The sequence below is a fragment of the Rosa chinensis genome, chromosome 6 (genome assembly GCF_002994745.2).
Source record: "Rosa chinensis cultivar Old Blush chromosome 6, RchiOBHm-V2, whole genome shotgun sequence".
Taxonomy (NCBI): domain Eukaryota; kingdom Viridiplantae; phylum Streptophyta; class Magnoliopsida; order Rosales; family Rosaceae; genus Rosa; species Rosa chinensis.
This window is the reverse complement of record NC_037093.1, coordinates 27,066,427-27,091,120: the sequence shown is the minus strand read 5'-3', so window position 1 is coordinate 27,091,120 and position 24,694 is coordinate 27,066,427. Positions and strand designations below refer to the sequence as shown.

Here is a 24,694-nt window from a genome sequence, read left to right as displayed (position 1 = left end):
AGTTGAATATAGCCTTCTGTTGCTTACCAACTTGTTTCTCAATGGACAGAAATAAAGCAAGAAATTGTGGTAGCAACAGGGACCAATTCATCTATTTATATAGGTGACTTAAACCTCAAGAAACTTCCCATTAAAGCAATTAATATCTGATTAGGTCTCCTAGTTAGATCCTTAATGCAACACTTCATTGTAGTCTTTCTTGCAGACTAAGAATTGGATTATTAACCTTAACGAATTGATACACTCTTTCATCAAGCTACAATTATTGGTTTATAGTTTGTGTCCATGTTGAACTAGTTTTGACATTAAGCTAATTATCAATTTACTCCATGTTAATGTGTGACAAATCCATAATAATTCTAACATCAAATATATAAAATGGTAAAAATCTTCTGTTCAATTTTCCTCAAATAATATATGAATGTTTTGCAAGTTATTTGATCCTGTTTTGTATCAGAAACGGACTTAAAATTCTATGAAGATATTGGTGGGATTCCAAAACCCTAGGGGAAACAATTCTTCAAACTATTCTATATTTGAAAGCACCCAATAACAGTTTTCAATATTGACAAAAACAGAAGCTCTTACTTGGTTAAGTTAGTCCTTAAAATGACTAAACAATTGCAACCATCTTTTTCTGAACTACTTGACTTTGTGGTACTCGGTAATACTCGGTCAGTGAGGAGATGTAGGTCTAATAATTCAATTGACATTAAGAAGAATAACAAGAACCTTTCAAAAAAGAATGATTTACTTGGTTGGAAAAAAATAATTACCTGAGAAGAGTCAAAGTAAGAGGTGGGTAAGCAATATGGAGGTTGAATCGGATTCAGCTATCCTAATCAACCTTCTTAAGAGTTCTGACACATTGTTACATCCTCTTGGTACGTTGCTCACAAATTGCAGGAAGCTTATGGAATCTTTCTCCAACTGTTTAATCACTCACATCCACCGTGAGAGGAATATGGTTGCAAATGGGTTGGCAAATTAAGAAAAGCATTGATCGGGATTGGGGGTTATGCAGGCTGCCTATGCCAAACTTCATTGTCCACGACGTTCTTGATGATGCTAATGGCCTCGTAAGGCCTAGAGCTTTTGCCACAACAATTTCTTAGTTTTTTCCTTCTTTTTTTTTGCCTATCTTGGGAAAATTCTACGGTACCTATATGTATGTGATACACTCATTTACAGATCTGACAACAAAATCTATAAAAAAAAAGGAGGTTACCGTTTGGGGTGTATTTAGGGTGAGGTTTGAGAGCGGTTTAATAAGAGACTTCTTGAGGATAAATCAATTTCAGAAAAATTTAAGTGAGGATAGATCTAGTCGAGGAAAGTTGAAATAAGGCGCAATCCTTCGAGGAAGATCTCAACAAGGTAAAACTCTTTGAAAAATATCTCAACAGGGTAAAACCCTTTTAAGGAGGATCTCAGTAGGGTGAAACCAAAAAACGATCTCAACAAGGTAAAACTCTTTGAAGAGGATCTTAATAGGGTGGAACCCTAGCTTTGATGGAAGATCTAAGTGAGGAAGGATCTCCTCGAGGAGCGATCCAATTAAGGAGAGATCCTCACGAGGAGAAATCTTCTCAAACTGGATCAAGATAAAGTGAAACCAGTCAGTGGAGTTAACCATCCAAATCCGTAGCAAGCGGCAAGCACTCCTTCACATTGTCCTGACACGAATACTCTACCGCATGAATTGCAGACTAAGCACACCATTATGCGCACTAGTTGAGACATTCGCTTGAGCTCGCCTATAAGTACTTGGTAAAATTAACATACAACCCCTTTTACACCTACTACAACTCAAGCTATTACTAACTTAGGCATCAGAGTATTTTTTGGCATCCCCCTTTCTTTTTTGAAGCTTGACTTGTGAAAACACTATACAAAATTTCGTAAACCGTTGACCAATTTCTTGATGGCAAAAGGTTTCAGTCCTGCTGATCTAGTATGAAGAAGTAGGTGAGGAGATTATGACAGGACCCGCCCCGGATTTCACCCTGAAATCTGAAGTGGCCCTACGGGGTCCACCTTAGAAGAAATTCTTCCAAAAATTTGGCAGAACTTCTCCTAAAATGAACTACCCAAAACCTGTAGAAAGAAAATTTACACTTCTAAATCAACCCATCCTTATCCTCCTGGAGCCACCTGCTCCCCAAATCACAACTCCAATTTCACAAATAACAATCTCAACCCACATTACAAGATTAATTTCACGGGTTATCAGAGCAATACTAATAAAAAGTATAAACAAGGAAAACCTAATTCAAAGGAAAACGCGGAAGTCATGCTGTTGACTATGCCTCAACTCCATGTACGCCCGACCTCAACTAATTTCGCCTGCAAACTGGGCATTTGAAACCGAAGGGCCCAGGGGAAAGTATTGAAAAACACGTTAGTGTGAGTGGACAAAAATAAACAACTAGATAAATAATTTAAAAGAAGTAAAGTTGTAATACTTTCCCGCATTTATTTAAATTTATAAAACCTCGATGCATGCAACGTTTATAAAACATATTTCTTTAAACCAGGAAACTGGAAACTGTAATTCAAACCTGCTGAGTATCGTATCATCGGACTAGACCCTGCTAGCCCATAAGTAATATAAAAGTAGGGGAAGAAGATAGCCATACGAATGAGCCTCCCAGGCTCGGGTGATAGCCTCCCAGGCTAAAGTACTCCCATATACTCCCGTTATATACCCACACGCCACTAAGTGTAGCGATTAGGATACTGGGCTTCAGCATTATTGTCACAAAGACAGTAACCAGCACCACAAAGGCGGACAGGCTTAGGTGATCCCATCACCTCGCCACAAAGGCGGACGTATCAGTGCTAGCATGATAAATAATCACCCAAAGTATGGTAAAAGAAATCCGAAAACCACATAAATCCATAAAACTTCCCTAACTCTCGCAAATGAATTTCCAACGACGTGTCCCACACGCCAAGATAATCTCAAGTTCAAAAATAAATAGGAGAGAAATAATAATAAAACATAATCTCCATAAATCGAAACAAAACCAATTCCAAGATCATCATCAAGGCATTCCCAATGCCAAACCGAAAGTCGATAAATAAATAAGAAATATAACTCCATCGAAATCCAATTTTGAAAATCCTTTAAAAATCTCAAATCGATGAATAGAAATATAATTAAATAGTATACTTCCGGAAATCACCTCGGAAAATAATTCATTGAAAATCACATAATCATAATTTCAAATAATAATCAATCTCTGAAATCAATTCATATTCTCAAAAATAAATCATAAATCCAAATCCGAGCATAATAAGTTCATATCCGAAATTCATGAAAAAAAAATCAATGTCAAATTATAATCCAAGACAAAATATCATGCTCAATAAATAAAATGATAATTAAATAAATAAATAATTTCAAATAAATGCATGCATCATTATTTAAAACAAAAGTCCACTTACAGTTCAATTCTGACGATCACGTATACGAGTTCCTTCATCGAGCAAAAGCTCGGTACCTCGTCATGTACACAATTATTCATACATAAATAATTACCGGACCGAAAATAATTTTATGATAATCAATAAATAAGTCTCAAAACCCAAAACCTCAACTTCTCCAATTCTCTTCCACATCCAACCAAACTTCACCAACACTGCCCACTCGTCGATTTCAGACAATATAACAATTATGGAGGAAATCCGACAATCGGATTCACGATTAACATTAACCGAAATCCAAATCTTGTAGAAATTTATAACCAATTCAAAACTCCACCAATCCTCACCAAACTTCATATATAAGCTCTATGATAATTATAGAATTCAACTAGCCAGAAATTGAAATTAAAAAGCTACCCTAGCCGCTGCTACCGCCGCCCACAGTGGCGGCGCCGCCGCTGCTGCCACCAACTCCAATGGCCACCAAAATTTGGCAGTAGCACCTTCTCAACACACCCATTAATTCTTTCAACTACAACTAAGCCAGCAAATGCCTAGAACTACCTCAACAATTAAGGTGAAGATTATACCCGAAACGTGAACAGTGACAAGAAATTCAAACCTCAAATTCATCCTCCACGGTACGAATCGCTACAAGGGATTTGAGGAGCATCGTCTACGTCTTCATGCGCTTCCAGAGAATCAAGAAAATTGGCCGGAGGTGGCCGGAATCCGGGGAAACCGGCGTTGACCCAAACTGCCGTCAAATTCTTCTCTGCGTCGAAACTGCATTTTCCGGTCGATTCACGGCGATCCACCACCACTAGCGAGTCCAGGAGGAGGAGACGAAGCTAGGAGTGGTCGCGGCTCATCCCCAGGTGGCCGGAAACTGAAGATATGCCGAAAAACCAAAAAAAGAGAAACAGGAGGGAGAGAGAGCCCGGGGAGAGAGAAAGGGAGAGTTACCGAGTGGGTAGTTTCTGAAAATGGAAGCTTGTCACGCCCCTGATTTTTACACAAATAAAAATCGATATATATAACCCCATAATTATATATGCGTGAACGTTCAGTCATCAATACAAATACCTGGAACATCTTTCCCTTAAAACAAGTACATACTGATGCACTGAACCAATCCAAATTAATATACACTCGCTCAACAGAGTTATATATTACATAAGTTTACGAATTAAATTGCCATCACAAAATAAAACGTAAATACCCTCAGAGTTCACTACAAAGCGGAAGTCATAACAATGGCAAAGCCAGATCAAATTTGCTTTCTACCAGTTCTGCTGCCAACTAGATACCTCAGCTTCAGCCACGATTTCCCTGACCTGCAAGATTAACCCCTACACCGTTTGAATAGTGCACCGGGTTGTCACACAACAAACCCGGTAAGCTTTTGCAAGCCCGTATGAGTAACTCAAAATAACTCACACCAATTTACGGGATAAAAGCCCGCACAACTCACGCCAACATGAGGAAAACCTTTCGACTCGAGAATAAGGAAGACATACCATGCTTCCCAAAACAATACTCTTTCCCAAAAAGGAAAACACAAAAGCCACACCGTGACAAAATCATATAAATCGTTAACATCACAATTCAAATATGATTAATTGATCCAACCTGGATAAAACACACACGCACATCAATCATACCTATCGTTAACCTAACAAATAGCATATGATTCTTAGTCCAACCTGGACAAAATACGTACCCAGGAGTCATAAGTAACCTACTTAGATCCATGAGGTACCATGGCAGACATACTAGCGCTCTAGCTTATCGTAACCACTCGCCCGGCTAACTGCGTGATTCCTTATTTCTTGCCTTGGTCACTATCAGCGACCTGTCACCATCTGTGACATATGATCTTCAGACCCCATTCAATCTCGAAATCAACCATTGGTCACCATCTGCGACCTATCACCATCTGTGACATATGATCTTCAGACCCCATCTGGTCTCAGATCAACCATTAGTCACCATCTGTGACATATATAATATGATTCACAAGTCCTCCCAGGACATTTAAAAGAAAGAATCCCCGAAACTCTCTTTTAAAGAAACACGTACTCATGAGCATCAGATAGCTCCCCACTAACCCCATGATGTACCAACAACAAATCAGTCCAACCTAGACACACAACACATCAACACAGATTCACCACGAAGCCACTAACACATCTATGGTAACTAGACTCATAACACAGATAAATCATTGGTTACCATCTGCAACCTATCACCGTCTGTGACTCTTGGTTTTCATACCCCGTCTGGTCTTAGAACCAACCGTTGGTCACCATCTGCGACCCATGCTTTTCAGACCCCATTTGGTCTCAAGTCAACGTTAAGTAAGTCACACCTGACCTAAAAACGTTACGACTATCTAATTCCGGCTTTCCCTATCCCTGCTCACCATCTGTGACCCTTGGCACAAAGACCAATACATTTAAAATGAGTCACGCTTGACTCCAAAATGTAACATCAAACTCAATGCTTTTCAAACAATAGAAAACATCTTTTTCCACAATATTGTTTCCTGAAAAGTCGCATTTAACAATAATATGAACACCATCATGCATATTCTTATTCATCACAATCATTCACAAGGATATATATATTTCATCTAAATATATATATGTAGTCATTCGCTCAGGAATGCCTACTAATACCAACTATAGTTTGCAGTTAAATAATTAACGCCAAAACAATAATGGTACTTCTGTTCATAATGAACCTTGTGAGATTACTCACCTCGAAACTCCCGCTGCGTCTTCACACCACTAGACTGCTTACAGAACGTCCTCTGTCAAGCACCTAAGGAAGTACAGCCTTGATTCAGTCAATGAAACACAAGGAATAACATTCGAAAACCCTAATTCGAACCAAAATTCCCAAAGTAACGCCAATCGAGGCGAAACCACATCCGAGACCATCCAATGTCTCCGAAATACTTCCACGATCGATATACCAAATTCACAAGTCGATCGGACGCTCGAATCCTCACGGATCGAAACATTAAACGGTCCGAAACCGTAAAAATCACAACATGCTCATACGATCTCCAAAAATTACAAACAATATATCGAAATGCTCGTATCGACGAGTAGATCGAACTCAGGAACAGAAACTATCCCTGAGGTGGCTGGAAACCGCCAGAAAACACCACCACAGTGGCGGCACCGCCGCCGGACCAAAGTCGGAATTTGACAAAACTCCCAACACCAAAGTTCTTCATCTCAACTCCAATTTAAACTTTCATAACTAACACAAAGTCTAAATCATAGCCGTTTGGCCGGAATTTACCTCGCAACATCTGAAATTCGATGAACCCTAGAATTTCAAAGCTTCGATTCGTCCTCCACAAGTGAAATCGTCCCAAGCCGCTTTGGGAGAAGCATCAACGTCTTATGGGCTTCAAAAGCCCTCAAGAAACACCGGCAAAGGTGGCCGGAATCGCAAGTTCCGATCTGGGTTAGAAGCATCGCCGCCGCCAAACTTTCCGGCCTTGCACCGTCCTCCACAGCTCGCTTCATGCTCCAATTCTTCCACAGACCTCAAGAGGGGATTGAGGCGAAGAGAACCCACTTTGAATCGCATCCTATGGTGGCCGGAGGAGGGAGAACGAAGCCGGCTAAAATGGAGAGGCGATTCGGGCTCGGGGAGAGAGAAAACCGAGCTGGGTTTCCCAAAATGGAAACCTGGCCTTTTTTGCAATTTCCGGAATTTTTTGTCCTTTTATACCAAAATGGAAAGTTTTTCTAAAGCCCATAACTTCTTCATACGAACTCCGATTCTCGCGTTCCGCATGTCCACGAACTCGTATCGACGCGCTCTACAACTTTCGTGAAGGAAGTTTTTGGAGAATCTCAACGTATCAAAAGTCAACCTTGAAACCCCCCCTAATTCCACACTTTACGAATAAAAATTCGTCCAAAACACTTCCGCTCCGTCCACGAGCCACGAAAACATCCGATACCCACAATTTAAATTCCGGAAAATCCTCGGAAAGTAAATACGAATTTCTGGGGCATCACATTCTACCCCCCTTAAAGAAATTTCGTCCCGAAATTTAAACGTACTACACCAACAAGTACGGATAAATCATCCCCACATCCAATTCTCATTCCTTAACAACCTGTTCTTGTCTCACTGTGCAACATACCTAGATCAACAACAGATACAGGTACCCTGCCTAGTATCACAGCACTAGGAATCTTTACCACACCGCTCGGTGGTAACCCAATCATTCCATGGATCTCATCCTTGTACACTATCCAACAAAGACTCTGTGACTGCAGCACTACACACAGATCACAGAAGAGTTCAGAATCCTGTTATCACAACAGTATCTGCATCATATCGTCAATAATGCAAACCTTGCATTACAAGAATTGAAAATGAAACCTTCATTTCAACTCACCTTGAACCTATGCATCACAACTTAATAAGTGTCTACCCAACCTGGGAACACAAAATCAAGCTAAGGTCTGGCCCCGCCTGACCCGCACACACATCATCACCTGTCATTGTAATTACAATCAAAGTGGTATAGACCCTCTACTACCACAACAATGAAGGATGCATCACATCACATGCCACACTCAAAAGTCTAACTATAGACAACAGAAAAAACTCAACACAACACAACACATGGAAAGAAGTACACAACTATCACACATTATTCTAGCACACAAGCAGAATTAGATAAGGTACCTTCTTATCCTCACACATATCAGCTTGAGGAAACCATGCAACCATGATTCCATCTAGCACTCCATAACCTTTCCATCTAAAGGAAAACATAAATCACCGCTGTGACAATGTTCTATTTGCTAACTTAACCATCAAGAAGCAAATCAAGTCTCATCTAGACAATAAAGGAAGAATACTTTCGGAATTCTCCTATAATATCATACTTATGAGTCTCCAGCAACCTCGACTGTTACTCCCATAAACTAGCATGGCAGACAAACAAGAACTCTGACTGGCATCGTAACCACTCGTCCGACCAAGGACGTGATTTCCGATAACATGCCTTTGTCACCATTTTTGACCATCTGTGATTCAATCTCGATCACCATCTGAGATCAGTCACCGTCTGTGACTCAACATATCACCATCTGTGATGCAATATCGATCACCATCTGTGATCAGTCACCATCTGTGACTCAATATCGATCACTATCTGTGATCAGTCACCATCTGTGACTCAATATATCACCATCTGTGATCAGTCACCATCTGTGACGCAAATCGATCACCATCTGTGATCAGTCACCATCGGTGACTCAATATCGATCACTATCTGTGATCAGTCACCATCTGTGACGCAATATCGATCACCATCTGTGATCAGTCACCATCGGTGACTCAATATATCACCATCTGTGATCAGTCACCATCTGTGACGCAAATCGATCACCATCTGTGATCAGTCACCATCGGTGACTCAATATCGATCACTATCTGTGATCAGTCACCATCTGTGACTCAATATATCACCATCTGTGATCAGTCACCATCTGTGACGCAAATCGATCACCATCTGTGATCAGTCACCATCGGTGACTCAATATCGATCACTATCTGTGATCAGTCACCATCTGTGACTCAATATATCACCATCTGTGATCAGTCACCATCTGTGACGCAAATCGATCACCATCTGTGATCAGTCACCATCGGTGACTCAATATATCACCATCTGTGATCAGTCACCTTCTGTGACTCAATATCTATATCACCATCTGTGATCAGTCACCTTCTATGACTCAATATCTATCACCATCTGTGATCAGTCACCTCAACCTAGACACGATATACACATAGCTCACACCTACGGCTATCAATTCCATAATCTTCCATATCGTGCCTACATAAGTCAACTGGTGACTACAGCCTCATGTTTAGATTCTCAACTAGCGTTCCATTACACAAATTAAATCAAACAAGACTTCCTCAAGAATTGTTTGATGCCATTCTAACGCCCTACTGCGAATCCCAAACCACACTCATTTCCTCCCCACTAGGAGCCTTTGTCATCAACATGACATCAAAGGTGAAAACAATGAATCACCTTTCTATCCTCACACAGAGCACAGTCGTCACCACTATGGTCTTCAAGATAAATCAAGCCAACAATCAATCAAATCAAGAAGAAAACAAGGCAATCACAATTTAAAACAAACAAAACAATTCATAGTAACCCCTGCATATAATTTAGTTCAGGAGGTCACATTAAGTCAAACAACATGACTTCAACAATCTAACAACTAAGCTCGTATGAAAGGATACAGTTTTCCCCGAAACAATCCTTATCACCCCACCAGAGTTCAATCCAGAGGTTCCCATTCCTCAATGACTGCAACTCAAAGAACCAACACCTAGGTTCACAACTTCACCAACAGAGCAAACCAATGCTCTGACAATTTCTATACTCTAACTCACAACTAGCACTCCTACATACCCAGTGATTATATCAATACTGAAGAGCATCAGATGGGGATCCGCTGCAGACGGGCCATCACTCGGATAGTACTGATTATCACCAAATATGTACCTTACGCTCTGATACCAAACTGTCACGCCCCTGATTTTTACACAAATAAAAATCGATATATATAACCCCATAATTATATATGCGTGAACGTTCAGTCATCAATACAAATACCTGGAACATCTTTCCCTTAAAACAAGTACATACTGATGCACTGAACCAATCCAAATTAATATACACTCGCTCAACAGAGTTATATATTACATAAGTTTACGAATTAAATTGCCATCACAAAATAAAACGTAAATACCCTCAGAGTTCACTACAAAGCGGAAGTCATAACAATGGCAAAGCCAGATCAAATTTGCTTTCTACCAGTTCTGCTGCCAACTAGATACCTCAGCTTCAGCCACGATTTCCCTGACCTGCAAGATTAACCCCTACACCGTTTGAATAGTGCACCGGGTTGTCACACAACAAACCCGGTAAGCTTTTGCAAGCCCGTATGAGTAACTCAAAATAACTCACACCAATTTACGGGATAAAAGCCCGCACAACTCACGCCAACACGAGGAAAACCTTTCGACTCGAGAATAAGGAAGACATACCATGCTTCCCAAAACAATACTCTTTCCCAAAAAGGAAAACACAAAAGCCACACCGTGACAAAATCATATAAATCGTTAACATCACAATTCAAATATGATTAATTGATCCAACCTGGATAAAACACACACGCACATCAATCATACCTATCGTTAACCTAACAAATAGCATATGATTCTTAGTCCAACCTGGACAAAATACGTACCCAGGAGTCATAAGTAACCTACTTAGATCCATGAGGTACCATGGCAGACATACTAGCGCTCTAGCTTATCGTAACCACTCGCCCGGCTAACTGCGTGATTCCTTATTTCTTGCCTTGGTCACTATCAGCGACCTGTCACCATCTGTGACATATGATCTTCAGACCCCATTCAATCTCGAAATCAACCATTGGTCACCATCTGCGACCTATCACCATCTGTGACATATGATCTTCAGACCCCATCTGGTCTCAGATCAACCATTAGTCACCATCTGTGACATATATAATATGATTCACAAGTCCTCCCAGGACATTTAAAAGAAAGAATCCCCGAAACTCTCTTTTAAAGAAACACGTACTCATGAGCATCAGATAGCTCCCCACTAACCCCATGATGTACCAACAACAAATCAGTCCAACCTAGACACACAACACATCAACACAGATTCACCACGAAGCCACTAACACATCTATGGTAACTAGACTCATAACACAGATAAATCATTGGTTACCATCTGCAACCTATCACCGTCTGTGACTCTTGGTTTTCATACCCCGTCTGGTCTTAGAACCAACCGTTGGTCACCATCTGCGACCCATGCTTTTCAGACCCCATTTGGTCTCAAGTCAACGTTAAGTAAGTCACACCTGACCTAAAAACGTTACGACTATCTAATTCCGGCTTTCCCTATCCCTGCTCACCATCTGTGACCCTTGGCACAAAGACCAATACATTTAAAATGAGTCACGCTTGACTCCAAAATGTAACATCAAACTCAATGCTTTTCAAACAATAGAAAACATCTTTTTCCACAATATTGTTTCCTGAAAAGTCGCATTTAACAATAATATGAACACCATCATGCATATTCTTATTCATCACAATCATTCACAAGGATATATATATTTCATCTAAATATATATATGTAGTCATTCGCTCAGGAATGCCTACTAATACCAACTATAGTTTGCAGTTAAATAATTAACGCCAAAACAATAATGGTACTTCTGTTCATAATGAACCTTGTGAGATTACTCACCTCGAAACTCCCGCTGCGTCTTCACACCACTAGACTGCTTACAGAACGTCCTCTGTCAAGCACCTAAGGAAGTACAGCCTTGATTCAGTCAATGAAACACAAGGAATAACATTCGAAAACCCTAATTCGAACCAAAATTCCCAAAGTAACGCCAATCGAGGCGAAACCACATCCGAGACCATCCAATGTCTCCGAAATACTTCCACGATCGATATACCAAATTCACAAGTCGATCGGACGCTCGAATCCTCACGGATCGAAACATTAAACGGTCTGAAACCGTAAAAATCACAACATGCTCATACGATCTCCAAAAATTACAAACAATATATCGAAATGCTCGTATCGACGAGTAGATCGAACTCAGGAACAGAAACTATCCCTGAGGTGGCCGGAAACCGCCAGAAAACACCACCACAGTGGCGGCACCGCCGCCGGACCAAAGTCGGAATTTGACAAAACTCCCAACACCAAAGTTCTTCATCTCAACTCCAATTTAAACTTTCATAACTAACACAAAGTCTAAATCATAGCCGTTTGGCCGGAATTTACCTCGCAACATCTGAAATTCGATGAACCCTAGAATTTCAAAGCTTCGATTCGTCCTCCATAAGTGAAATCGTCCCAAGCCGCTTTGGGAGAAGCATCAACGTCTTATGGGCTTCAAAAGCCCTCAAGAAACACCGGCAAAGGTGGCCGGAATCGCAAGTTCCGATCTGGGTTAGAAGCATCGCCGCCGCCAAACTTTCCGGCCTTGCACCGTCCTCCACAGCTCGCTTCATGCTCCAATTCTTCCACAGACCTCAAGAGGGGATTGAGGCGAAGAGAACCCACTTTGAATCGCATCCTATGGTGGCCGGAGGAGGGAGAACGAAGCCGGCGAAAATGGAGAGGCGATTCGGGCTCGGGGAGAGAGAAAACCGAGCTGGGTTTCCCAAAATGGAAACCTGGCCTTTTTTGCAATTTCCGGAATTTTTTGTCCTTTTATACCAAAATGGAAAGTTTTTCTAAAGCCCATAACTTCTTCATACGAACTCCGATTCTCGCGTTCCGCATGTCCACGAACTCGTATCGACGCGCTCTATAACTTTCGTGAAGGAAGTTTTTGGAGAATCTCAACGTATCAAAAGTCAACCTTGAAACCCCCCCTAATTCCACACTTTACGAATAAAAATTCGTCCAAAACACTTCCGCTCCGTCCACGAGCCACGAAAACGTCCGATACCCACAATTTAAATTCCGGAAAATCCTCGGAAAGTAAATACGAATTTCTGGGGCATCACAAAGCTACCATAGTAACTTTCTATATATATAGAAAGTTACCATGAACAGTAACTCCTACCTTTTTGGTCATAACTTTCGCATACGAACTCCAATTTTTACGTACCACATATGCACACTTTCAGTTTAACGTCCTCAACTACTTTCATGAAGAAAATTTTGTCAAATTTTAACCCGAACTAAAAGTCAACTTTTAGGACCACTAAAAATTACCGAAACGACAGTAAAAGTGAAAATAATTTCCGTTTACCGTCCAAATAATTTGTAAACTAAAAATTTAAGATACGGGACGTAACAGATTTTTTATTGAATTTTTCCGCACCAACAGTTGGCACCGTATGTAGGAAAGGATTTCCCGAAATTAACACGTGGGAGAGTGGAGAATTTTGAACTAGATTCATCTAACAAGATTGGATTAGATGGGTAATAGTCAAAACACTAAACGAAATTTCGTAAACCGCTGGCCAATTTCTTGATGGCAAAAGGTTTCACTCCTGCTGATCTAATATGAAGAAGTAGGTAAGGAGATTTTTTATTGAATTTTTCCGCACCAACAGTTGGCACCATATGTCGGAAAGGATTTCCCGAAATTAACACGTGGGAGAGTGGAGAATTTTGAACCAGCATCTAACAAGACTGGATCAGATGGGTAACAAAACTACCAACACGCCATCATGCTCAAGTGGATGAAGAAGTTAGAGGAGGAACTTGCTCAGCTGCTGACAGGACCCGCCCCGGATTTCATCTTGAAAATCCAAAGTGGCCCTGCGGGGCCCACCTCAGAAGAAATTCTATCAAGAATTTGGCGGAACTCCCTCTAAAAGTGGACTACCCAAAAACCTGTAGAAAGACATTTACACTTCTAAAATAATCCACCCTTATTCTTCTAGAGCCACCCTGCTCCCTATATCACAACATCTCCCATTTCACAAACAATTCTGAACTTAAGAATATTAATCTCATAAGTTATCCGAGCAATCTAATGTACATGCATACAAGAGAATAGAATACAAGATAAAGGACTGATACTTTTATAATGCGGAAGCTATGACAGCTATGCCTCAACCCCATGTACGCTCGACCTCAAGCAAAACTGGCCTGCAACTGGACATTTAAAACCAAAGGGCCTAGGGGAAAACATTTAAAAATCGTTAGAGTGAGTAGACGAAAATTAAGTAATTTCGAATGAATAAGTAAAACTTAATGCTTTCCCAAGTTATTCTCTAAAACCTCGCATGCAATAAAAATCTTGTAAATACTTTCAATCATCATCTTTACTGCAATCATAATCACGTAAAAATAGAGCATCTTGCAATCTCTTAATATCTCATCCTCAATCCTATTTAAAACATCCTTTTCAAGAGGTTCGTTTGATGACTAGAAAGGACTGCTGTCTAGTCATCTCATGCCATCAGGGGGGGACTGCCACCCAGATGACGCATTGGAAGGGACTGACAACCAGGTGACTCACCGGAAGGGACTGCCAACCGGGATGTAGTCTGGAAGGGACTGCCAACCAAACTATTACCTAGAAGGGACTGCCAACTAGGTAACATACGCATGCACCAAAGATAGCCTCCTCAATAAACTGGAAACAACCTCTTTCAATTACTTGCTTTCGTAAAGAAACTTGATATTACTTCAATAAATCATTAATAATTCACCGAAAGCATAACTCAGGATTATCTCGCTAACTCATACCTCAATATCTCAATAAATCCTCGAAAGCATAAATCAAATACTCTGTAAATCAATAAATGCTTTCGAAAAGGAAATAAATCTCAATCTAACTTCAAGGCTGATAAGTGCGGAGCTCAAAATTTCAATAAATCTCGACAATTCAATCATGCTCAAATATTTGATGAAACCTTCGTACTCATGAATCCTCATAAGAACCGATATTTGAAATCAATAGTTCTCATAATATTTTCTTAATCAGTCACTTCCCGAAAATCATTTCCCAACTCAATAACTCATAAATAAATGGCTTGAAAAATCTATTGAAAGCCCTCGGGAAGGAAATCCACTAAAAAATCCCGTAACTCATAGAGCATAATAAATCTCAAGAAATTAAGCTCATAAAATCATAACACTCAATAATTCAAATAATAAATTAAACCTCAATTGGAAAAATAATAATATACTGCATGAACATTTAATTTAAAATAAATGTCCACTCATAGTACTATTTAGGCTATCATGCATATGAGTTCCTTTATCGAGCAATAGCTTAGTATATCGCCCCGTACACAATTATAATTCATGAATAACGATTCGGCAATTAAATATGATTCCTAAAATCTAATCCTCATAATCACATCTTCACTTCTTCTCGGATTCAACCCAAATTATACCACTAATACCAATTCGTGAATCTAAAGGTTCCAAGGCAGAACTGAGAGATATCCGAAGGTCGGATTCTCGTAAATCGGTAATGAAAATTCTAAATTCTAGAAATTTCATAATCAACACAACTTTTCTTCAATTCCAACCAAATTCACATTTACAAGCTCTACATCAATTATAGGATTTAATAGGCTAAAAATCGAAGTCAGAAAACTGCCCTACATGCCTCCACGCGCCACCTACAGTGGCGGTGCATGGGGCCCACGTGCCGGCTGCCACCACCTCCGATGGCCACCAAATTTTGGCAGTAGCAACATCACAACAGACCCAACAAGTTTTTCAACTACAGCACATTCCAATTTTACCTTTAAGTGCTTGAAATTGGCCGGTGAAGAAAACCCAGAAAATCCAAGAACCCTAGGATCGGATTTTGATCGATTCTCCCTCTACACTGCAAATCGTGGCTCAAGGCTAGGGGGAAAATTATCCTTGGCGAAAACCGCACCTTCGACGCCGGTTAGGTGGCTGGAGACGGTCGAAATTGCCGGAAATTGACAAAACTTCCAAATTGCTACAGTGAGCTTCACGGCTCAAATCCGAGCTCCTCTGGCCGAGTCATCGAAAAACACCACCGCAGGTGTGACAAGGAGGAGGAGGCGAGCTTGCCGGTGCATGGATTTCGTCATGGGGTGGCTGGAGGAGGAAGAAATCGGTGGAGGAAAAATCGGGCCAAAGAGGAGGAAAGGAACGGGGGAGAGGAGAGAGAAAACTCGGTAAGTTTCCGAAAATGGAAACTTACCACAGTAGTTTCCACCTTTTATAGAAACTTACTATGAACAGTAACTTTCGTATTTTGCTCATAACTTTCGCATACGAACTCCAATTTTTACGTACCACATATGCACGTGCTCGGTTTAACGTCCTCTACAACTTTCTTGAAGAACATTTTCTTAAATTTTGACCCGACCAAAAAGTCAACTTTTAGGGCCACTACAAGTACTGAAACGACAGTAAAAGTGAAAGTAAAGATCGTTTACCGTCCAAATGACTAGGAAACAGGTGAATTCAGGTTTGCGACGTTACAATCTCCCCTCCTTATAAAAATTTCGTCCTCGAAATTTCATACTGCTGAAGAGTACACACCAACCCGAAATACACTTTTACGAAGAAAGATAATAGATCAATCTCACAACAGTGGGGATGGTAAGACACAGAAAAGGTGTGCCAAATTGCTCAAAACATGTAGAAATTAGCTTCACAACTATTCCAAGAGTTGGCCGATTGGACAAGTAGGTCAGCCCTTAAAAGAAACAATTCTCATTCGATGCTACCTGAAAACTCGATACTTGTCGTCTCTTCCTTGGATTAAGTTTTCTTTCATAACTTCACGTCACTAATTTGACAATCTATATAGTCTCCAACAATCCCAACTACCCAAGCACATCACAACATGTTTATAGTTCAGATAGCACAAGGTATTGACATCACAAGCCATTTGATTGGAATAGAAGTATCCATAACCTTTTCATATAAGTCGCACGATGAAGATCCACCCTGTTCACCAACAACATTGCGATAATATATTAATCCATAATTAGAACATTTTGTCTCCGTGCGTGCATTCATGGGGTAACCCAACCGCTACTAACACACCACAAGATGGTTACTGTTAACCAACAAGTCCAAAACAAGTAATTTCCTTAGCTACCACAAAACAACACTTTCTTTTTGCCTGTTTGTGCACAGATTGTTGATCAAATATCATTCACATAAAGGTTCCACAATTGTCAAGTATAACAAAAGGTAGCTCTGAACAAACCTATGGGTTCTTAATCATGTAAGTTAAGAGGGTCACTACACTTTCTCTGTGCTACTCAAATAACTGACTGGAACATCGATCACGCCTTGAAATGACATTCCCAGTCTCAAGAAAAACTCATTTAATAGTCACCTTGCTGGCCACACTTAGCATCTCAAACTGGCTATCTAGCGTTGTCCCTTGAAAACTTCTTATAAATATAATGTGGTAGAAAACTCTTCTAAATCAAATGTGTCTCAAAGAATTTACCAATTACCAATGCCTAAAATCAAAACTGCTCACATCATGTACTACATCTTTCGAACCCTAGTGCGAAGCAAGATCCATAACTGTTCGCTTTATTCCAGCCCAAAGATTCAAATCCAAGAGGAGATGTATCACACTAAAGTTGTTCTTAGCTGAGATTACACTTCTTTAATAGTCATAGGTCAAAAATCTGGTTGAATCAATGTTATTCTCGCTGGCTTCTAATACCACAAATGATAAATTTACTTCATATACCAACGTAATTCTCACCACCGGAACACTACAATCTATGTCATTAGCTGCTTGACTAGAATTCTGGTCAAACATAATTAAAATAGCTTCCTTGATTAACTATGAAAACTCGAAGTTGACATCCTCAAGTGACAATTGTCTTCACTGGAATAAGAATATGATGACTGAAATTCGCTCTCCGAACAACACTTAATTGATAAAATTTCATCCACAACAACAATCCCAACGACATTCCTGCGCTAACTAAAATTGAACCAAAAACTTTTCCAAATCTTCTCACTAAGAATTAATCCAATAACATAACTCAACCATAGCAGGTCAATAATTAGTACTTAAATATTTGTTGAACCCTTGATAGTACATAAGCCCAATCAACTTATTCCACCTCAACTCATACTTCCTGTTCAAGTCGTCTTACTGTTAGACAAGTGGTGACTGGATTTCACTCGTACCAACAACTTCTTGTACATTTCCAATTAAGGGTCACCAGGGTGGCAAAACTCGCTCAATTCCTCCAAAGAAATCCATTACATATATTCGATTCAAGCAATAGCCAATTTCCCGAGGTAGCTAACACAATTCACAATATCTTTCCTGAACAATTCTTAATATAAATCAAAGGACACCCGTCCAACATCTTGTAGCATACCAAGCGATATCCGGATCCGAACGTGGTCCCACCAAAATAATGAACCAATTTTCTCAAAGTAATCATCATTGAAGTACGTCACTTAAAAAAAAAAAAGCTACAATACCTTCCACCCAAAATAACAAGAGTCCTGGTCAAGCCTTGACTTAAAATATTTCCAAAGCCAACTAAAAACTTATTTCCTTAAAGTTATTCCACCAACCACAAATATCATGTCACAACCCATCCGTCAGGCAAACCTTCCACCAAGAGCCTATCACAATTCAACCTTCAAGGCTCTATGATTCAAAACTCGAATCAGATTCCGTATCACATAGTAATTCCGTTCGAACTTCTATGGACACCCAACAAGGTCATTACTGCTATTCCCCAAACTTATGTGTAACTGTTTCACTCAAAAGCGGATAACCAAGGACACCCATTTGCATAATATCACATACGAAGAGTTGATTCCAGCTCTCCAAATTATTTACCGACCAAAACCGTAAATCTATTATAAAACCTTAAGCATTCTTCTTATTTCTCGAACTTCAAGCACATATCAACTACAAAAACCCACTCTTGTTCATCTCCCTACTCGTTACCATCCAAGACTCAGGAAGACAAAACTATAAGTTGTGGTATCTAAAATCAATTTCTTTTATTCCGAGCAAAACTATGCTCATACACCCTGGTTAGGTCAACGACCCAAACTGACAATTTTTCAAAAATCTCATTATACTTACAATTCTCATTTACTGTTATCACTTCCCACTTATCAACACCAGTGACCATAGCCACTTGAAAACACAGCCTCTAGCTATAACAACCCAGAATATTTCTTCAATTTTCCCTATTGTCTACTAGAGGGTAATGCGTACATGATGCCGACATAAGGTGTCCAGTTGGGATACATTCCAATCTGGATTCTCAATAAATGATTTCCAACAATGAGATTCACAAAGAATCTCCATCAAATTCCAGTAATATTACACCTGCTGCTTACAGGGCCGATCGTATCAAGTAACACATTCCCCAAACTCGGTTCATAGTCATAACCATCATTATTACTAATTCCAATTCCAACAACAATCCTGATTCTGAAACCGTTATAAGACTCAGAAATAGCCCAAAACAATGGTCGCTCATCTCTAACAATCAAGCACAAAATCAAACTCTGATCTCGTACCATAAACCATGCCCCAACAAACTTGTTAGCATCAAGGAAGATATACCCACAACATTTCCTCGAATCATATTTCATAGCACAACTCGAATCTGTAGAGTAGTCTTACTCTACCATTACCAGGAAAAGGTGCAAGACACGTAAACAATCTGATATGCAGAGAAATCCCTATGAGGTCGGCGTATAAAAGGCATAGCACCTGAAGGAAAATCAACTAACCATGTACCTTACACACTTGATGAATACTTCAGCATTGAAGAGTAAATGATGGGGAACCGTTGCAGTCGGGCCATCACTCGGGAGGTACTGAGTAACATCAAGCATATAAGGTAACTAGATGGAAACAAGTCTACAGAATCTTACAACCTAGTGCTCTGATACCAACTGATAGGACCCGCCCCGGATTTCACCTTGAAAATCCAAAGTGGCCCTGCGGGTGTCACGCCCCTGATTTTACACACATGAAAATCGATATATATAATCTCATAATTATACATGCGTAAACGTTCAGTCATCAATACAAAATACCTGAAATCTTTTTCCCCTTAACTTACACACATATTGATGCCCTGAACCCTCAAAGTTAATATACACTCGCTCCATAGAGTTATATATTACACAAGCTTACGAATTAAATTGTCAACAACAAGATAAAACGTAAATGCTCCTTAGAGCTCACTACAACGGAAGTCCAAATAACGGTAAAGTCACAAAATTTGCTTCCTACCATCTAGCTGCTAGTATGCAACCCCAACTTCAGCCCCGATTATCCTGACCTGCAGGATTAACCCCTACACCGTTTGAATGGTGCACCGAGTTGCCACACAACAAGCCCGGTAAGCTTTTGCAAGCCCGTATGAGTAACTCAAACCACACACAACTCACACGAATCACAAGAATAACTCACACGAATCACGAGAATAACTCACACGAATCACATTTAAATCAATAAAAAAAGCACGAGATAAACTCACTCAAATCACGAGATAAACTCACACATTTAAATCAATAAACAAAGCACGAGATAAACTCCCTCAAATCACGTTTAAATCAATAAATAAAGCATGAGATAAACTCACTCAAATCACGAGATAAACTCACACGTTTAAATGAATAAACAAGCACGAGATAAACTCACTCAAATCACGTTTAAATCAATAAACAAAGCACGAGATAAACTCACTCAAATCACGAGATAAACTCACACGTTTAAATGAATAAACAAGCACGGCGAACAGACTAGAGCTCTAACTGATCGTATTCACTAACCCGGCCAAAGGTGTGAAGTCCCGATTTTCCCACCCACGATCCTCAACTCGTAAGTCTTTGGACCCGCGGTATAAATACCAAAACATTAAAGGAGTCACAGTGGACCCAAAATGTTACACGAATCTAAAATGAAAGATTTCCCGTAATTGATCCCTATCAATTACTCCCGGTAAAAACCCATATTTAAATAAACCACCCGCGAACTAAAATGTTCCTCAAATACACAAATCTCAACGCTTTTCAAAACAAATCGAAATAACATTTCCACAATCATTTGTTTCCAAAAGCCACAACCCAAAACAATACAAAGCATCATGTCATGCATATTGTTTCAAAATCCACAAACCACCAAAACATATATATTTCACGTAAATATATATATATATATATATACGTAGTCATCCGCTCAGGAATGCCTACTAATACCAACTATAGTTTGCAGTTAACTAAATAACTCTAAAAACGATAAAGGTAAGCCCGTTAGTGAATGAACTTCGTGAGATTACTCACCTTGAAATTCCCGCTGCGTCTTCACACCACTAGACTACTTACAAAATGCACTCTGTCAAGCACCTAAGAAAAGTACAGCCTTGATTCAGTAAATGAAGCACAAGGAATAACGTTCGAAACCCTAAATCAAACCAAAATTCCCAAAGTGACGCCAATCGAGACGAAACCACATCCGAGACCACCCAATGTCTCCAGAATACATCTACGATCGATGTGACCAAACCACAAGTCGATAGGACGCTTGAATCCTCATGGAACGAATAATTTCACCGACATGAAACGGAAAAAATCATAACAATTCCATACAAACTCCAAAATTTGCATATTATATATCGAAATGCTCGTATCAACGAGTAGAACATATATAATACCAAAAACAGTTCCTTAAGTGGCCGGAACACCGCCGGAACCCCGCCACAGACTGTGGCGCACCGCCGCCGGCCAAAACTCAATATTTCACAAAACTCCCAACATCAACGTTCTTCATCTAAGCATGCTTGTGAACTTTCATAACTGGCTCGAAGTCAGAAAACAAGCTTAAGGGATCGAAAATTACCTCACAAGCCTTGAACAGTAATCCAATCCGAGTTTATCGAAGTTTCACGTGAATCGATCCAAACAACCACCAAGGATTGATCAACGAGGCTGCTCTGAGCTCAACCAAGAAGACTTGAAGCCTCGCCGACGTCGGAACAAGGATTTCCGACTGGGTCCGAAAACGCCAACCTGCATCACCTTCTACCGCCGCTACCACCGAGAATCGGTGCTAGAGGACACCACAGGGACGACCAGACGGAGGAGACGAACTGATCTGGAAAGCTTCGTCGCCGGAGACCGCCGCAGTTCGCCGGAAAAGTCTGGTCAGATCGTCCTGGTTCGGGTCGGGTCAGCCGGATAATTTTGATTCTGAAGGTGCAGCCGAGAGAGAAGAGAGAGAAAGGAAATAGTTTTCCGGAAAAGGAAACTTATGAAAATAGTAAGTTTCTCCTTCGGGAAACTTCTATTTATACCAAAATGGATATTTCTTCCAATGGCCATAACTTTCTCATACGAACTCCGATTCTCACGTTCCACATATCGACGAACTTGTATCGACGCGCTCTACAACTTTTGTGAAGGAAGTTTTCGGAGAATCCTAACGAATAAAAAGTCAACCTTGAGCCCCCCCCCCCCCCCCCCCCCCTAAAGTCATACCTTTCAAATAGAAATTCGTTTGAAACACTTCCGCTCCATCCACGAGCCACGAAACCATCCAACAACCATAAATTAGATTCCGGAAATTCCTCGGAAAATAATTACAAATTTCTGGGGCATCACAGCGGGGCTCACCTCAGAAGAAATTCTACCAAAAATTTGAAAAGTGGACTACCCAAAAACCTATAGAAAAACATTTACACTTCTAAAATAATCCACCCTTATTCTTCTAAAGCCACCCTACTCCCTATATCACAACATCTCCCATTTCACAAAAAATTCTGAACTTAAGAATATTAATCTCATAGGTTATCCGAGCAATCTAATGTACAGCCGTACAAGAGAATAGAATACAAGATAAATGACCGATACTTTTATAATGCGGAAGCTATGACAGCTATGCCTCAGCCCCATGTATGCTCGACCTCAAGCTAAACTGGCCCTCAACTGGACATTTAAAACCAAATGGGCCAGGGGAAAACATTTAAAAATCGTTATACTGAGTGGACGAAAATTAAGTAATTTCGAATGAATAAGTAAAACTTAATGTTTTCCCCAGTTATTCTCTAAAACCTCGCATGTAATAACAATCTTGTTAATACTTTCAATCATCATCTTTACTGCAATCTTAATCACGTAAAAATAGAGCATCTTGGAATCTCTTACAATCTCATCCTCAATCCTATTTAAAACATCCTTTTCAAGAGGTTCGTTTGATGACTAGAAAGGACTGATGTCTAGTCATCTGATGCCATCAGAGAGGGACTGCCACTCAGATGACGCATTGGAAGGGACTGCCAACCAGGTGACTCACCGGAAGGGACTGCCAACCGGGATGTAGTCTGGAAGGGACGGCCAACCAGACTATTACCTAGAAGGGACTGCCAACTAGACTATTACCGACCTGGTGGATCACCTCTGGAGCTTTGTATAGGAGATAATCACTGAGACAAATGATGAGGGACTCTTTTGCAAGTTTGTCCCCTAGAGCCTGACCGGCGAGGTAGGAACGTGATTCCGCGATCTAAAACCTAAGTAAATTCCCAATTTCAAATAATTGATCGAGGGAATCATTCATGTGAGCCCCATCAAAATGTATCGAGCTTAGTTGATCGTGCGAGGAATTGTTTAATGATCTCGATAATCATCTAAGTGCTAGAGAAAATTTTCAGAAATTTTTACAAAGTGAAATCCTCAATTAAAGAGTTGGACTATAAAGTATACGACACGACGAGTTTGTGGAAATTTTCAGGGAATTTTTCGGATACTCGAGCTATTTATCGTGACTTTCCGAAGTTTTGGGATTTTGAAAATTAATTAAAGAAATGGAAAATAAGTGGAGCGATCCTAGCCTTCCATTTTCCCCACCGCTTGATCCTAGCCGTCCATTGTTAATTGGACAAGTCTATATAAGGCTGTGAACAGTGGGAAGAACCAGAAGAATCGAGAGAGGGAGAGCTCCGTGCTCTCTGACCCGAGACGTACCACGACCCGACAGAGAGACCCGATCGGAACTTCCACTTCCGGCCACCCCACGACGGCGCAAGGGCACCCACATCTTCGTCTCTGCGTCGCCTACCTCCCTGCATCCTTAGATCATCCATGCATTGAACGGAGAAGGAGACTCTACGCCTGGAATCTCCGAGACTTCTCAAGCGAGTTCTGCAGTTCCCGGCGACTCCGGCCACCATTTGGGCTGTCTGTGGTATGAAACTTCCTCTCCTCGTCAAGCTCTACACCCCAGTATAATTAGATTTTGAATTTGATCGCGTGTTAATGATTTCATTTTTGGGTTTGGTTTCGAGTCTAAAATGTTCTTCGACACCGGCGACTTTTCCGGCCATGCTTGGCTTGGTTTTCATCTTGGCTGAACTTGTGGACTAGAAATGAAGAGGCTTGCTGGGTTATTGGAGTCAAAATCCTCAACTCATCAACATTCTAGTTCCAGCGAGAAGTTCGGTGAAGCCGAGCTTGATCAACGTAGACTTTCGAATGTATAATTCCAAACATTGAATTAAAAGGTTGCTCTGGTGATGTTTCAGCCTTGGAATTATGGTTACTGTTGCCGGTTGGGTTTGGTAGAAGTTGTGAGATTATGTTCTGTGGCTATTCGATGTAGCTTGCGTGCACAGAGTAAATGCTTATGTTTTGGTTTGAATTGGTTGATTTGCGTTG

General features: G+C 40.4%; 1 protein-coding gene across 1 annotated transcript in view; it reads right to left on the bottom strand.

Annotated features, from left to right (window-relative positions):
- LOC112169853 (glutamate receptor 2.8) overlaps positions 1-24,210 on the bottom strand; it is a 44,958-nt gene extending 20,748 nt beyond the window's left edge. The window contains exons 1-2 of the mRNA XM_040508506.1: positions 23,994-24,210; positions 7,604-7,741 (exon numbers count right to left, since the gene is read on the bottom strand). Coding sequence (XP_040364440.1) covers positions 7,604-7,741; positions 23,994-24,210 — 355 coding nt within the window. The remainder of the gene's footprint in view (positions 1-7,603; positions 7,742-23,993) is intronic.
- Between the last annotated feature and the right edge of the window lie 484 nt (positions 24,211-24,694).